The following is an 18,079-nucleotide window of genomic DNA, read 5'->3' on the forward strand; positions in this document are numbered from 1 at the left end:
AACAGATGGTATTTATATGAGTATATATTATGATACATAAAATTGTATATCCTCTATTGAATAGAATTTGGCATCAGATTGTTCTGAAACTAAAAATAAAATTTAGAATATATACAAATGGACATATATATATATATATATATATATATATATATATATATATACATATATATATATGCTACTGAAACATGCAAAATAGTGAATGGAAAAGGGAAACAGGTAGTGCAGTAATTGGAACAAACAGCCCCAATCCCAGAGGATGGCACCTCAAAAGTCAGTCCCATATTAATCACTCTCTGGGTTATGATGCTATTACTGAACTCTAAAAAAATATATATTTTTTTAAATAAGTCCTACAAGGTCAATATCTATATTAAGGCACTGTTTAAGGGTCTTACGATTATAGATCCATTGAGCTTCCTTTTTGTTCAGCTCCATGGACCTATTTCCTCCTCTCCAATTCTTTTCCACACGCAACAACAAACAGACAACCAAGCTTTTTTAATTTACAAGGTTTTTTCAGTTGTGGTAAGTGTTCAACATGTAAATTCCAGAAAAGTAAGACATATAGTTTTGAAGTTACATACACAAATAAAAAATATGACATAAAAAAAATTAATCCAATGCTCTACGACATTTGCCATATATTTATTACAATGTGGATGTGGAGCCCAATATGTCGGCCGCACCACAGACAGACACACACCCCATGACACAGACAGACACACACCCCATGACAGACAGACAGACTCACACACCATGACAGACATACACACACACACACACCATGACGGACAGACAGACACACACACCATGACGGACAGACACACCATGGCAGAAAGACAGACACACACCATGATACAGACACACACACACCATGACAGACAGACACACACACACCATGACAGACAGACAGACACACCCTGACAGACAAACAGACACACACACACACACACACACACACCATGACTGACAGACACACACACACACACCATGACAGACAGACACACACACCATGACGGACAGACACACCATGACAGATAGACAGACACACACACACACACCATGATACAGACACACACACACACCATGACAGACAGACACACACCATGACAGACAGACAGACACACCATGACAGACAAACAGACACACACACACACACACAAACCATGACTGACAGACACACACACACACACACCATGACAGACAGACACACACACCATGACACAGACACACACACACCATGACAGACAGACACCCACACCATGACAGACACACACACACACCATGACACAGACAGACAGACACACCATGACACAGACAGACAGATCATAACAGACAGACAAACTCACACTGACACAAATTACTACTACCTGCCAGGGGGTCATGCAGTGCAGACGGCTGTCTGTTCTGGCGGACGCTGGGGGACTTGCTCTGGCGGCCGCTGAAAGAGAAACCAAAATGAAAAAAACTTAAAAAAGAAACCTCAAAATCAATAATGATAAATGGGGATAAAAATATATAGAGACTGTAGTGTTGGGTGTTTGTGGGGGACAAAGGCTGCAGTGGGGTAGTTTTTAGGTCCCCAGCCCCCCTTTCCTCCCATTAAAAAGTTATTTTATTCACATTTTTGACCAAAATTAGAGTGGGTGTTGGTGCAAGATTTTTTTTCCGGTCCACCTATGGTAAGGATGAAAAGAAAGGTAGATCCCTGTCTTTCGAACAACTACCATAATACTTTGCCAGATGGGTATCTACCATTTCCCCATCCTTGCAGGGTTGAACTTATCCCCGAGCAGTGTTTGTATGTTTGACTGTAAGCATGTTTTGAATGGAGTATGTGTGTGTGAATGTAGGGGTGTATTTGTGTGTACTGTTTGCCTTAGAATGTAGGGGTGTGTCTGTACGTATTGTTGATATTTAAATGCAGGGGTGTATTTGCTTGTACAGATACACAGGTGCAGACTCACAGATACACACACACACACCAACACATATACAGATACACAGACACACACATTGACATACAAATTTACAGACACATTCTAACACACATACAGACAGACACACTAACACACATACAGATATACAGATACACAGACACACACTAACATGCATAAAGATACACACACACCCACACACATACACAAACACACTGATACGGATACACACACAGTAACACACATACATACATACAGATACACACTAACACACATACAGATATACACACACTATCATACATACATATACACAGACACACACTGACATACATGTAAATACACAGACACACACTAACACATACAGATATACACACACTAACATACATACATATAGATACAGACACACACTAACACACGTACAGATATACCCACACTAACACATACAGATATACATACAGATATACACACTAACTTACATACAGATATACACACACTAACATACATACTGTTACACAGACACACTAACATACATACAGGTATACACACACTAACACATACAGATATACACACACTAACATACATGCAGATACACAGGCACACACTAACACATACAGATATACATACACTAACATACATACAGATACAGACACACACTAACACACATACAGATATATACACACTAACACATAAAGATATACATACACTAACATACATACAGATATACACACACTAACACATACAGATATACACACTAATATACATACAGATATACACACACTAACATACATACATACAGATACAGACACACACTAACACATAGAGATATACACACACTAACATACATACAGATATATACACACACTAACATACATACTGTTACAAAGACACATACTAAGATACATACAGATATACACACACTAACATACATACAGTTACACAGACACATACTAACATACATACAGATATACACACACTAACATACATACTGTTACAGAGACATACACTAAAATATATACAGAAATACACACACTAATACATACAGATAACATGCACACACAGATCACATTACATATTTAACCACCCCCCTGCTTACATATCTTTTTGGTTCAGGAGGGTGGCATCTGGCTGAGTGTGATGGGAGTCTGGCTCCCTCCTCTCTCGGCTTGTTGGTAAGCAGGGAGGGGGTAAATCCCTGCATCGCGGCATTACACAGGGCTCCTGATCAGTGAAGCATTGCTGGTGGCCCGTGCAGGCGTCGCACGTCCATGGGCGTGTGTGACGTTGACATTGCGCGCCCACGCTCACAGGAATGACATACTCCTCTGCTCCCCCGGACCCTAGCTCCAACTCTTGTAAGCACTGCTGGGCGCAAGGGAGGCATTGTACTCGAGCGGTAGGCGCAAATTCTGTTGTGTGTCTGTGTCAAAGACACACACAAAGTGGCTGGGTGGCGGGCCCCCTACCTCGGCCGGGCCCTCGGACCATGTTCGAAGTGCCCGACCGGTCAGTCCGCCCCTGCCATAGGTTGAGGAGGCGGTGACTGTGGCGGTGTAGGTGGAAGCAGCGGTGGAGGAGGAGGAGGTAGCCAATACTGTTTTATATATTTATATATATATATTAATTTATTAATTTTTTAATTGGGGTAGCCCCCAAAATATTGGGACATATAAAAAAAGAAACATTTGCGGCCTGCGGTGCATTTCTTGAAGTCCTGATGCATAGAGAAATGCTCAACTCCTGATGCATGGAGAAAAGGCCTTCACAAGCCTCTGCTATTGTGTACATAGTTTATACTAAGTGACCCATAGGTTGAGGAGGCGGTGACCGTGGCGGTGTAGGTGGAAGCAGCGGTGGAGGAGGAGGAGGAGGTAGCCAACACTGTTTTTATATATATATATATATTTTTTTTTATTTATTTATTTATTTTTAATTGGGGTAGCCCCCAAAATATTGGGACATATAAAAAAGAAACATTTGCGGCCTGCGGTGCATTTCTTGCAGTCCTGATGCATGGAGAAATGCTCAACTCCTGATGCATGGAGAAAAGGCCTTCACAAGCCTCTGCTATTGTGTACATAGTTTATACTAAGTGACCCATAGTTTGAGGAGGCGGTGACCGTGGCGGTGTAGGTGGAAGTGGCAGTGGAGGAGGAGGAGGTAGCCAACACTGTTTTTTTATTTGTTTGTTTTGTTTTCTTTGTTTTTTTCGTTTTTTTTTATTGGGGTAGCCCCCCAAATATTGGGACATATAAAAAAAGAAAACTCTGTTCCGCAGAGCGACTGACCCGTGCGTGCTGCTGCTAAAAACTTCACTATCGCCTGCTGCTGCTCGCACAGTCTCATGAGGCAGTGAACGGGAAGGCCGACGTTATGCTGCAGCGCAGACAGGCGAGCAGCAGCAGGGTGAGAACGCCAAAAGCGCGCACAGACGGCCCACACTTTCTGCAGCAGCTCTGATATATCTGGGTAGTTTTTCAGGAATTTCTGCACCACCAAATTCAGCACATGCACCAGGCAAGGGATGTGCGTCAAACCGGCTAGGCCCAGAGCTGCTATGAGATTTCGCCCAGTATCGCACCGTGTTCTTGTATACTCGTGGTATGTCATCTGAGTATGCCAAGAATGGCCTGAAATTGTAAGTGCCATGTAATCGTGATGTACATGGTTGTAATAAAAGCATGATCTCCATAAAACCCTTAGAAATAAGCCATAATCGTAGGCTAAGCCATCACTGTAATATACATGTAAATATCTACAATCTAGTAATTTAAAATAACTATAATCTAAGCAATATACATGAGAAAATTTAACAAGATAGAAACCTAGGATCGTATGAATAAGTATTGAAAGTATAACTGATTTAAACAAATTTATGACAGCACATGAAAGGTAGATGAACCGAATTTGGTTTAATATAAAACCGAAACGAGTTTGCCGTATGAAAAATGTGAAACGAATGCGTGCATAACTGAGCAAAACTGACGAAAGCATGATTAGAATAGCAAGAACAGTGTCATTCGTCAAAAAAACCTTGTGATAGACATTTGTATACAGATTGAAACAACCGAACGGAAAGCAGCATGAATACGTGCGTACGGTAAAATGAAACTAAACGAAATGAAACGAAATGGTGTTAGGAAACATGAGTACCATACGGTAGAACATACCGAAAGGATTATGGCACGAAAAGTTTAACCGAAATGGGAACAATGTTGATTTGCGACCTGGCCGTAAAGCCGGAGAGCCGTAAAGTGAGGACCCGTTTGAAAACGGGACGCAGTGGGAATGATCCAGGCGTCGGACTTACGATTTAGAAGTCCCTGGGATGTTATCTTCGACGAAGACCGGAGTCACGAGGAGCTGGATGGGCGGAAAATACCTTCAAGAGGATTCCTGGACACAGCTACACGTGACGAAAATTGTGGGTTTCTGAAAAACCAAGATGGCGCCGTGCGAGAAACCGGAGGTTGATCCTCATGCAGCGCTGACCTCGAACGGTATGGAGCCAGGTAAGGGGTGTCCCTTAAGTAGGGAAGGGGGTGTGTCATACGCCCCTCCCACAATTACAGGCCAAAAAGCCTTAATACATATATATATGTAAATATCTCAAAATATACTTATAATGAAATCATATATATGCATTATATATGTATAATATATATATATATATATATATATATATATATGAAATAAAAGTGTGTGTGTGTGTATATATATATATATATATATATATTTTTTTTTAATTATTATTATTTTTACTTTTTAGCAGCCCCCTGCTTGCAGCTTCTAGACTCCTATCACGGCGATACACACACATTATATGCACGTACTATATGTGTGTGTATATATATGTATATATATACACACACACACACAAATGTATTTTATATATATGTATAAAAAATATAAATTAAAAAAAAAACATTTATAAAAAAACAAAAGTGCAAATTGCGGCCAGCGTTTGTGACTAAGTGGCTACTACAACAGACTGTAAATACCCAATTTGAAATACCCTGGGTTATCTACATTTGAAAATGGTATGCCATGATAGGGTTATTTCACATTCCTGAGCTACCATATGGTCTCAAAAGGCAACACAGATCCAGCAAACCAATCTGGCAAACTGAATTGGGCAAGCCCTATATTGATCCTGTAACATTCCAAAACACCATAAAATCAGTACATGGGGGGTACTGTTCTACTCGGGAGACTTCGCTGAACACAAATATGAGTGTTTAAAACAGTAAAACGTATCATGACTATGAAATCACCAGTAAAAGTGCAGTTTTTGTTAAAAAAAAAAAAAATCTAATAAAAACGCTAACTTTGGCCAGCGTTTCTGTGGCTACTACCAATGGCAAATTTCAATGTGCAAACATGGAAAAGGGGAGAACCCTACATTTGACCCCTGTAAGTTTGCAAAAACCCATAAAACCTGTACATTGGGGCACTGTTGTATGTGTTACTGTTCTTTGTCAGTAACACATAACAGGAACTAATAATAGAGAAAAATAACACAAAACAATGACTTACCCAAAAGTTTGAAAAAGACTGGTGGTAGAATTAGTGCATGGAATGTGTTAAAATATCACCATTTGAAATACCCTAGGGTGTCTATTTTTCAAAAATATATGGTTTGATGGGGGTAAATTAAATTGTCTGGCTTCAAAAATGTCCCAAATAGGACATGGATGCATGATGACCAGCTGAGAGAATTCCAAGTTGGAAAACTTTAATGCGCACCCGCCAAATAAGGTATTTTAGCCCCCAGAAAAACCCGACACACCAATACATGGGGGTAGCAATGTACTCAGGAGATGTTGCTGAACATATATTGGGTGTTCTTCGGCAGTAACCCTTAAAGGTCTCTGTAAATGTATTGTTAAATTGCTATGTGTGTCAAAAAATCACCAATTATTATTATTATTATTATTATTTATTATTTAAAGAGTTACTCACTATTTTAACTCTTCAGACCTTTAGTACGTTGTTCAAATTTAATACTTCATACAGTAATATCACAACTTTTTATAAAAATTATAATATTTTAGTCAATAAGTGTAATTATACATGGTAATTAGTGAAAAGTTTTTTAATAATATTGAACAAGATATGGCATAGTACAGTATCACAATCTCAGTAACAATTTCAAACTCTTTAGAGTGATAGGATAGTTAGTCCATGACAAATTCAATCAACAAGGTTAGTATATCGAATATGTTCTACATACACTATTGATTGAGACAATCAGCAAATAGAATGTTACTATTTGTTAAATTATAAGGAACCATATGAGTTTATCAGCATATGGATTATTATAATTGAAATACAGAATTTTTCAGGATCTTAAAATACAATCTTAGCTTTCTACTTCTTAGTACAATTTACAAACACATGTAGATTGTTTGCTTATTGTAAACACAATTGATTAGACTTAGCTGGACAGAGTTTGTTATTTACTCAGGTGATCTATACACAAAGTTCTACAACAATGTTTTAACAAGCTCAGTGCTGTTTCAGAGTAATTAATTATGATTCATTAATTCATCCAGTAACTAAACTTTTGCAGGTTTAGTTAAAACAGTTTCCTGATAAATATTTCCTAGATTGTTATATGATTAATATTCCTCTGGGTAACTCTTGATACTTTTTTTTATTTCACGATTTTGATTAATATTCCAGTCTGCAATTTGAGATAACAATCTTTATCATGAAATATTTTATATAATATTTTACCCAGAAAATATTAGCTTTTAGTTATGTAATTTTATAGTGAGTATAATTGGTTTATATTTACCGATAGATGTTCTGGATGTTATTTTAAGATTGTTTCAAGATGTCTTCTTGTCCGTCTCTTGTCTTGTGTCCTATCTCCTTCTGTGTGTCTGTCTGTGTGTCTCTCATTGGGTTATGTGTGATTCCTTATATGTTAACCTTCTGACCTGGTCCAATGACATTTTGGGGTAATTCATTATGTTAATGGCTGTTGACATAATTTTAATATATATTTCTATACGTCTTAAACAGCAGGAAGAGCTGTTGGTCTACGTCAAGAGTGTTACCAGCTATTATCATATAGGGTTAATTCTTGTTCAGGACAATTGAGGAATATTTAACTTCAAGATGCTTTGGTCAACGTGTCTTCTTTTATCTCATGTGGACAAACCAATGTGTCCCTGTTCACCTAAGCGTTATGGCAATTTCAGGATATTTAAGCTAACTTAATTTAACTCATTGCTAATTACATTGTTATATGTATAGAGTTTCTATATATGTAAATTGCTAACTTAGCATATATCACACTATATTTCTATTTTTTATATATAATTAAACTTAGTTTAAATACCTTATAGCGATATACTTGTATTTGCTGAACACATACTTTTAATTAACACATACTTGTCTTATCTGTGTTCTTATCTTTGATTGACACAAATTTATTTACTCACTGTTTGACTCTTTTAGCTGACAGGGTCATACTTTGAGAAAAACATCTTGTTTCTTCATTTTAGCACCTCATGGCATATTTTTTTTTGCATGTATTATTTTTTATCACACACTATATACGTATTTCCTTCCAACACAATATCTCTGACACGAGGGAGACATTAAGATAGATTTTTACATCTCACCCACCTACACACACTGCCCCCTCACACACACACAGACTGCACCCCTTTCCACAGACGCCCTACTCCCTTAACATGCACTGTCCCCTCACACACGCTCTGCACCTCACACACACTGCACCAAACACACACACACGAAGAAAAAAAGTAGAATAGAAAAAAAGGGAAAAAAATAGATAATCTAAGTACATTTTTTTTAAAAGCCCATCCCCCCCCCCCAAAAAAAAAATTGCACTGTGCTAAAAAATTAGTTATTGCAGCACTGATGAGCAGTAAGGAAATTTTACCATCAACAAAGATGCAAAAGTGTGCGTAGGTGTTAAAAGGTTGACTACCCCTGCTCTAGACTGTCTTTCCTAAGATTAGAGTGCATTAAATAAAATGGAGTAGATGTGGTTTGCAGAATATTATCTGAAGAATTAGGTTGGAATTACCTTGGGTAATGAAGGGCAGGAGGTAGTCTTAAAAGTCTGTAACTTTTAATAAAATGTCTTAAAAATAACTGAATAACTTAAGTATTCCAGAATTGTACATTACCTGTATCATTCAGAGATGTTTTAGGTATCTTCATGGTCTCTCCAACATACTGTTTTGCTCCTTTTTCTTGTGTTGGTCTCTCCACTTTATACTATGTATAGTTGCCAAATATGTACTACGTAATTTATTTAGATCTCACATCATTGTTGGGAGATTAAAATAACTCACCACATACACAACTCTGATTGATGTGCTGACTTATATCGAGTAGGGATGCACCAAAATGAAAATTCTGTCCCGAAAGCGAAACCGAAAATGACTTTTTTCCCCCAAATGATTTTACAAAAGTTGTTTTCCTATAATTATTTAATATTAGACTTTTTAATGAATTTAATTAATCTAATATGAAGAACTTTCCTTCTCTTTTAGTGGTCCCCCTTGCTTAATGTTCCTCTCTCCCCCCCTCTAGTGCTCCTCTCCCCTCCCTCTTTTTTCAGTGTTCTTTCCCCCCCTCCTCTCCAGTTCCATTGTGTTCGTTTCTCCCCTCCCGTCCCAGTGTTTCCCCCATTCCATAGTGTTCTTCCCCCACCTCCCCCATATTGTTCTCCCCCCTCCCCTGTCCCATAGTGTTCTTTCCCTCCTCCCCTGTCCCATAGTTTTCTTCCCCCCCTCCCCTGTGTCATATTGTTCTTTCATCCCCTACCCTGTCCCATAGTGTTCTTTCCCCCTCCCCTGTCCCATAGTGATCTTCCCCCCCTCCCCTGTCCCATATTGTTCTTTCCCCCCCCCGTCCCATATTGTTCTTTCCCCCCTCCCTCCCGTCCCATATTGTTCTTTCCCCCCTCCCTCCCGTCCCATATTGTTCTTTCCCCCCTCCCTCCCCTGTCCCATAGTGTTCTTTCCCCCCTCCCTCCCCTGTCCCATAGTGTTCTTTCCCCCCTCCCTCCCCTGTCCCATAGTGTTCTTTCCCCCTCCCTCCCCTGTCCCATAGTGTTCTTTACACCCTCCCTCCCCTGTCCCATAGTGTTCTTTCCCCCCTCCCTCCCCTGTCCCATAGTGTTCTTTCCCCCCTCCCCTGTCCCATAGTGTTCTTCCCCCCCTCCCCTGTCCCATATTGTTCTTTCATCCCCTACCCTGTCCCATAGTGTTCTTTCCCCCCTCCCGTCCCATAGTGTTCTTTCCCCCTCCCCTGTCCCATAGTGTTCTTCCCCCCTCCCCTGTCCCATATTGTTCTTTCCCCCCCTCCCGTCCCATATTGTTCTTTCCCCCCTCCCTCCCGTCCCATATTGTTCTTTCCCCCCTCCCTCCCATCCCATATTGTTCTTTCCCCCTCCCTCCCCTGTCCCATAGTGTTCTTTCCCCCCTCCCTCCCCTGTCCCATAGTGTTCTTTCCCCCCTCCCTCCCCTGTCCCATAGTGTTCTTTCCCCCCTCCCTCCCCTGTCCCATAGTGTTCTTTCCCCCCCTCCCTCCCCTGTCCCATAGTGTTCTTTCCCCCCCTCCCTCCCCTGTCCCATAGTGTTCTTTCCCCCCCTCCCTCCCCTGTCCCATAGTGTTCTTTCCCCCCTCCCTCCCCTGTCCCATAGTGTTCTTTCCCCCCTCCCTCCCCTGTCCCATAGTGTTCTTTCCCCCCTCCCTCCCCTGTCCCATAGTGTTCTTTCCCCCCTCCCTCCCCTGTCCCATAGTGTTCTTTCCCCCCTCCCTCCCCTGTCCCATAGTGTTCTTTCCCCCCTCCCTCCCCTGTCCCATAGTGTTCTTTCCCCCCTCCCTCCCCTGTCCCATAGTGTTCTTTCCCCCCTCCCTCCCCTGTCCCATAGTGTTCTTTCCCCCCTCCCTCCCCTGTCCCATAGTGTTCTTTCCCCCCTCCCTCCCCTGTCCCATAGTGTTCTTTCCCCCTCCCTCCCCTGTCCCATAGTGTTCTTTCCCCCCTCCCTCCCCTGTCCCATAGTGTTCTTTCCCCCTCCCTCCCCTGTCCCATAGTGTTCTTTCCCCCCTCCCTCCCCTGTCCCATAGTGTTCTTTCCCCCCTCCCTCCCCTGTCCCATAGTGTTCTTTCCCCCCTCCCTCCCCTGTCCCATAGTGTTCTTTCCCCCCTCCCTCCCCTGTCCCATAGTGTTCTTTCCCCCCTCCCTCCCCTGTCCCATAGTGTTCTTTCCCCCTCCCTCCCCTGTCCCATAGTGTTCTTTCCCCCCTCCCTCCCCTGTCCCATAGTGTTCTTTCCCCCCTCCCTCCCCTGTCCCATAGTGTTCTTTCCCCCCTCCCCTGTCCCATAGTGTTCTTTCCCCCCTCCCCTGTCCCCATAGTGTTCTTTCCCCCCTCCCCTGTCCCATAGTGTTCTTCCCCCCTCCCCTGTCCCATAGTGTTCTTTCCCCCCTCCCCTGTCCCATAGTGTTCTTTCCCCACTCCCCTGTCCCATAGTGTTCTTTCGCCCCTCCCCTGTCCCATAGTGTTCTTTCCCCACTCCCCTGTCCCATAGTGTTCTTTTCCCCCCTCCCCTGTCCCATAGTGTTCTTTTCCCCTCCCCTGTCCCATAGGGTCCCCCCCCTGTCCCATAGTGTTCTTCAACCCCTCCCCTGTCCCATAGTGTTCTTTCAACCCCCCCTGTCCCATAGTGTTCTTTCAACCCCTCCCCTGTCCCATAGTGTTCTTTCAACCCCTCCCCTGTCCCATAGAGTTCTTTCAACCCCTCCCCTGTCCCATAGAGTTCTTTCCGCCCCTCCCCTGTCCCATAGTGTTCTTTCCCCCCATCCCCCAAAAAATTTAAATAAAAATTTGACCCGTTTTCGGACGAAACAGGATAGGCCCATTTTCGGCAGCCGAAATTCCGGTGCATCCCTAATATTGAGTGTTGTTATATTGTGGTGCACTGTTATACCTAGTTTTATAGATATACTATTTCCTTGGTTAATTTCCATGGCTTGCATACAGTACCACCTATACCAGAATTCTGGCTTTTCCCTGACGTTATAAGTATCTGTGCCACTCAAATCTCACAAAGGGCAACAGGCCTAGTTTATCTATAAGCGGTCATTCCTTTTAAAGGTTTCACATTACAGGGAAATTTACACCACTGAATATCACCTCTGCTCTGTTTTCTCTTAATCTTACATTATAAACTACATCACAATCCAGTTCAGACAAGACAAGACAGGTGAAATAGAAACATTCTTGACCACCAATAGCAAAGGACAGAACTAATAAAAAAATAAATGACAGGGATTTAAAATGAAAGATCCAAGTTGCAGGATAACAAAATGTGAGAAATACATACAAGTACTTTTTTATTAAACATATGGATAAGTAAATAGTAAAAGTAGCAGCTGCCATTTAAATTTTGTCAAAAATATGCCATTTTCTTCAAATTAGAACCACGTGTAAATAGGCTTGCAAAATAAATAAATAAAAACAAAAACATAGGCTACATGAAAAGTAAAAAAACAAAAAACGTTATTTCTTGAATATGCTTATTTTTTATTTTTGCATTTTGTTTTCTGAATATAGTTTAGGGTTTCTCCTATGTAGTTGATGTATCAATATTCTATATTTCACAAATAATACCTTAGTAGCTTACAGCCACATAGCAAGACTCAAACTGTATTTAAAAGTGTGCAGTAGGGTTTCAGCTAGTGCACATGTAATTCATATTGGGTTGTTTGTATATTGATGCTAGCAATACCAGAGTTTTAGTGCAGGGATATTTCTGCGATAAATGAGAAAAGGAAAGTAAAACAAGGTTTAGTTAGACTAAAAACAAAAGAAGGAAGGTATGTAAAAAGGATCAAGGTATAGGTGACTACCTCAATGAGTATTTAAGTTCAGTATTTACAGATGAAAATGAAGAAAGGGACCTCAATTAGTTATTTATTACATGTGAGTTTACTGAGGAGGTTCTATTTTAGCTGTCTAAAGTCAAAACAAATAAGTCTATTGGGCCTGATGGAATACACCTGAATAACTTAATAAAATAACTTAGAGTTGTTCTAGCAAAACCGTTAACAGATTTATTGAACCAATCATTGTTAACGGGAGTAGACCCAGAAGATTGGAAATTAGTGAATGTTGTGCCAAGTCACAATAAAAGGTAGTAGGGAGGAGTAATGCACCTATAGGCCAGTAAGCCTTACTGCATTAGTAGGGAAATTAATGGTAACCATGTTAAAGGATATGAATTTTGATTATCTAAAATCACATGGATTTCAAGTTTAGAGACAACATGGGTTTACTTCAGGGAGATCAAGGCAAACTAATCTTATTGATTTTTTTGGCTGGGTAACTAAAATAATAGATCAGGGTGGTGCAGTAGACATTGCTTACCTAGATTTCAGTAAGGCTTTTGACACTGTTGCACATAGAAGGCTTATCAATAAACTGCAATCTTTGAATTTGAATTCCAATATTGTTGAATGCGTTAGGCAGTGGCTGAGTGACAGGCAACAGAGGGTTGTAGTAGTGGAGTATATTCGAAGTAAGGTCTCGTTACCAGTGGGGCACCTCAGGGATCTGTACTTGGACCCATTATTTTTACTTTTTTTATGTGGCAATAAATACCCTATGCGCATCAATGAAACACACATATTACTATAATGGAGGTTTACAACCTCAATATGCCCTTACCTGCCATGGGGCAGGTGGGGGCACATCTATTCAGCCATTACTGCCCAGTCGCTAGAAAGGCATAATTCCATGGGATGGGGCCTGTTAAATACAAGGGTGGGGGACTTTAAAATAAATATGTAGTACTTGTAATACTGATAAGATCCTCTCTCTGGCTCCACCCACTGGGTTGTCAGGGCCCAAATTATAATGTTAAAAGGAGTGTCTTTCCCCAACAAGTTGGCGGTCTGTGGAAACACTAATTATAGGGGTTTAAGCATGTGTGGGATATGCATAAGGCTATCCTAACTATATATAAGACCAGGGACTAATGAATGTATTTTGAAAAAATTGGGCAGACTAGATGGGCCGAATGGTTCTTATCTGCCGTCACATTCTATGTTTCTATTTGGGGGAGGGGACACAGTGTCCTATCCTATGCGCAGCGTCTGGGGGCTCTAAAAATTGTGGGGTAGACATTCCAATTCCCTAGTCATCCCTAATGAAAAGTAAACCTACCCACCCCCTTTACTTTCATTAAAAAAAGAAAAGTCTAAACTGCAAGCAAGAAAATGAATCAATTTTCTCCCCTTGAGGGCTCGCCGCAGACTGAGCACTCATAGCAGTGAAAGCCCTTATGAAGGCAGCTAATATATTGCATTGTAAAATTTCCTATGGTATAGAATATCATCAGTAAGAGCAATCTGATAGCCAAGCCTTGACAAACGCTTTACTAATGGTAAGTATACATTTTATTAACATCTATTAATTACATTACCCCTTTTCCATTATTAGGGTGAGGAGGGTAATAAGGGTTATTTATTTTTAATTGGGTGTGGCAATAGGTCCCACCCTAAATATTATAATTATGGCCCCCAACAATGGGTGGGGACCAGGGGGACACAGTGGACCCCCACGCAATTACCACTTGTGGGGACATTAGGGTGCCTCTACCTTTTCTTTTATTAAAAAGTCTCCACCCACTGCCCAGGGGTCAGGGCATGGAGGTGGGAAGTGATATCTAAAAGCAGCTTACAAAAGAGGCAGATCTCTTGAATGCAGCCTTTGCAAGCCCTTTCCTTTTTTCTCCCAATACAGACTTTCGTGTGTAGAGGAAAACTCCAATCAGAGGCTTCTCATTGTGTGCACTCTTACAGATCATTGAGAATGGGGAAAGATAAGTGTGTGCTAGCACTGCTCACCTTCCACTTCCATTAGTTCTGGGGAGCTAAAGAAGTGGAAGAAAACCTCCCTGGCTGTCAAGATGTGTTCATGTCCCAATTATAAAAAGAGCCAATTTCTATTTAAATCAGCACATTTAAAGATGGACAAATGTGACAGCATCCAGAAACATTCCAGGCAGGCTAAAGTGCTTTATGTGTGTGGACCGTTCATTTAAGATAAAGTTGTTTTGCTGTCTCAAAACAGAGTTCAGATGTTAACAAATACAGAAAAGCAAATGTCAACCATTTCATTTTCACAAAAGAACTTATTCATAGGCCTGTATAGAAATGCTAATGTATTTGATATATGTCAAGCTGACAGTTTTTAATATTCAAATTTCTTTAACTCAAGATTGATGAGGTTAAGGAGTTCAGTGGAAGTTGACATAATTAATGCCACCCAAACCTATGCGAAATTGACCAGCCTAAGGAGAACAGTAATTTGCAGAGCGATGGGCCAGGCCATGGACACCAAGCGGAAATAAGGTTTGATACAGAGCAGGGGCAAAATATCTATTTAGATTGTTCCTTGAAATAAAAAAAATGATTAACATGGAATTATAACATACACGTTAATATGTGTACACTGGATATGCTGTGTGGAGACTGAACAGACACATGTATACATTTTATGATGTGGACTAACCAGCATATTCATAGTCAAACCAGCTGCATTTTCCCCTATGCAGACAAACTATAAAAGCAAATAATATTTAATGCTTGCAATACAGAGGTGTCTGGTGATCCATAAAGTAATAGAAAGAAAAAAAAACACATCAATTAAAAGGACATTTTAAAAACTTCCATATTTATTTTATGCCAGCAAAGTTCTACCCACTTCTGTAAGATGAATAAAAACAATATATAGTCATATCTGCTTTCATAATTAGATATTGAATGTACATTTTCTAAAACAAACCATCCCATGCTAATGAAAAGCAATTGTTTTTTTATCTGTATGTTGAACTTGATGCCTAACTAGACTTGAGTAATCAGTAAACCGTTTTCCACATTCAGAACATGTGTATGGTTTCTCTCCTGTGTGAATCTTCTGATGTCTAACAAGGCTAGAGCTACGAGTAAAACATTTCCCACAAAGAGCGCATGGGAAAGGTTTCTCTCCCGTATGAACCATCTTATGTCGAATAAGACTTGAGCTACGAGTAAAAAACTTCCCACAAAGACCGCAAGAGAATGGTTTCTCTCCTGTGTGGATCCTCTGATGTCTGACAAGGTGAGAACCACAGGAAAAACATTTCCCACATTCCGGACATGAGAACGGTTTCTCTCCTGTGTGTATTCTCTGGTGTATTAGAAGATGTGAAGCACAGGAAAATCGTTTTCCACATTCAGAGCATGAGAAAGGTTTTTCTAGTGTGTGAAGTATCTGATGTGGAGCAATATGCGAACCAAAAGATAAGCACTCCCCGTGTACAGAGTAAGAAAATTGTTTTTCCTCTGTGTGGATTTTTTGATGCGCAACTAGGTCTGATTTAAAACGAAAGTGTTTCTCACATTCAAAGCAAGTCAGCTTATACGTTTTATGAATCTTCCTGGCTCTATCAAGATCTGAGTGGCCAGCAAAAAACTCCTGACATTCTGCATAGTTATACATCCTTTCTGTTTTTGCCTGTAAGTGTTCTGCTGTTGCATAGAGGTCAGAGTCTGTGAGAGTCTCTTCTTCAGTGGATTCACCTTTTACATTAGAAGGCGAATATTCCGTCTGTATATATTCTGTGGTTGTGTAAATGTTAGGATTTGTAAGATCTGCTTCTTCCCATGAGCCCAATTCCTCCTTAATGTGAATAGATGGATAGTCTGTGTCTGAATTTTCTATGGGTATATAAATATCAATATCTCCAAGATTTTCTTCCTCCCAGGAGGTGGATTCTTCACTAACATGGATGGATGCGTAATCTGAAGGTCCATTAATGTTGATGAGCTTTCTTTTTTCTTGTAAGTCTGATTCCTCTACCAGGTTCCGCACAGCCTTGTTCTGTCTCTTCATCGGTTTATTTATTCTCAGCCATTTTGCCATAGGATGCTTCTTAATTTTAGTTTTATGGTTGTTTACATGCACTATTGAAGGAACTGGTGAAGAAATAGGAGTGTGAGGCTCTTCTTTATTTCTTTCCACAAACTTATCTACCAAAAAAAAAAAAAAAATTGAGATTATATTTTACTTTAAACTCTTCAAAATACATGTGTCTGGTTTAAACCAAGTAATTGTATTTATCATACTTTAGGATTACACCACTCCCTTTCACTGACAAATCTAGAGTTTTCTCAAATATACCGTATATACTCGTGTATAAGTCGAGTGCAGTTTTGTGACCAACAATTGTGAAATATACTATGCCTCTTGGATAAGTCGAGGGTAAAACTAGGGGCTATGAAATTCTGTGATTTTTATAATTTTGTCAGATTTTACCTAGGTAAGATCCTGGAACATAATCCTGTATATAATGCAGAGTGTGTGTGTGTATATAATGCAGAGTGTGTGTTTGTATGAGTGTGTGTGTGTATAATGCAGAGTGTGTGTTTGTATGAGTGTGTGTGTGTGTATATAATGCAGAGTGTGTGTTTGTATGAGTGTGTGTGTGTATAATGCAGAGTGTGTGTGTGTATATATAATGCAGAGTGTGTGCATTATATACACACACACACTCATACAAACACACACTCTGCATTATATACACACACAATCTGTGTGTATATAATGCAGAGTGTGTGTCTTTGAGTGAATGCAGAGTGTGTGTGTGTAGTGTGTAGTGTGTGTGAACTGGGTGGGGGGAGGGCATTTTTTTAGAATTTTTTTTAAATATTATTTTTTTAATTTTAATATTGTTTTATTATTTTATTATTTAGTATTTATTCCTAATTTAGTAATCAAGCAGGCGGATAAGGGTGGGCCGCCAATTCTATATGAAAGAGGCACATGAGCCGCCAATTTTATATGAAAGAGGCACATAGAATTGTAGGGGACAGCTCCACATATAAAATTTAAGATCAAGACCCGACTTCCACGTATTTAAAATAACTCAATTGTCTTTTATTAACATGAAAAGATAAAAATATAGTCTCCCAAGATGAATTAGATTTTTGTTATATAATCTGGATTGCAAAATTGTTACCTGGTCAGGGAAGGGAGCTATCTTAATCCCTGGTGGTCCCAGTGTAAATCTTGCGGTCTGCGTGCCGCGCGGTGCGTTGCCACGGT

General features: G+C 40.2%; 1 protein-coding gene across 2 annotated transcripts in view; it reads right to left on the minus strand.

The window, feature by feature from the left end:
- Positions 1 to 15,665: 15,665 nt before the first annotated feature.
- The window catches only part of LOC134575560 (zinc finger protein 566-like), a 92,228-nt gene continuing 89,814 nt past the window's right edge, over positions 15,666 to 18,079 (minus strand). For both annotated transcript variants that reach the window (XM_063434857.1, XM_063434856.1), the window contains exon 6: positions 15,666 to 17,004. In XM_063434857.1, the coding sequence (XP_063290927.1) occupies positions 15,788 to 17,004 (1,217 nt within the window). In that variant the 3' untranslated portion in view covers positions 15,666 to 15,787. The remainder of the gene's footprint in view (positions 17,005 to 18,079) is intronic.

Source organism: Pelobates fuscus, chromosome 10 (genome assembly GCF_036172605.1).
Source record: "Pelobates fuscus isolate aPelFus1 chromosome 10, aPelFus1.pri, whole genome shotgun sequence".
NCBI classification, from domain to species: domain Eukaryota; kingdom Metazoa; phylum Chordata; class Amphibia; order Anura; family Pelobatidae; genus Pelobates; species Pelobates fuscus.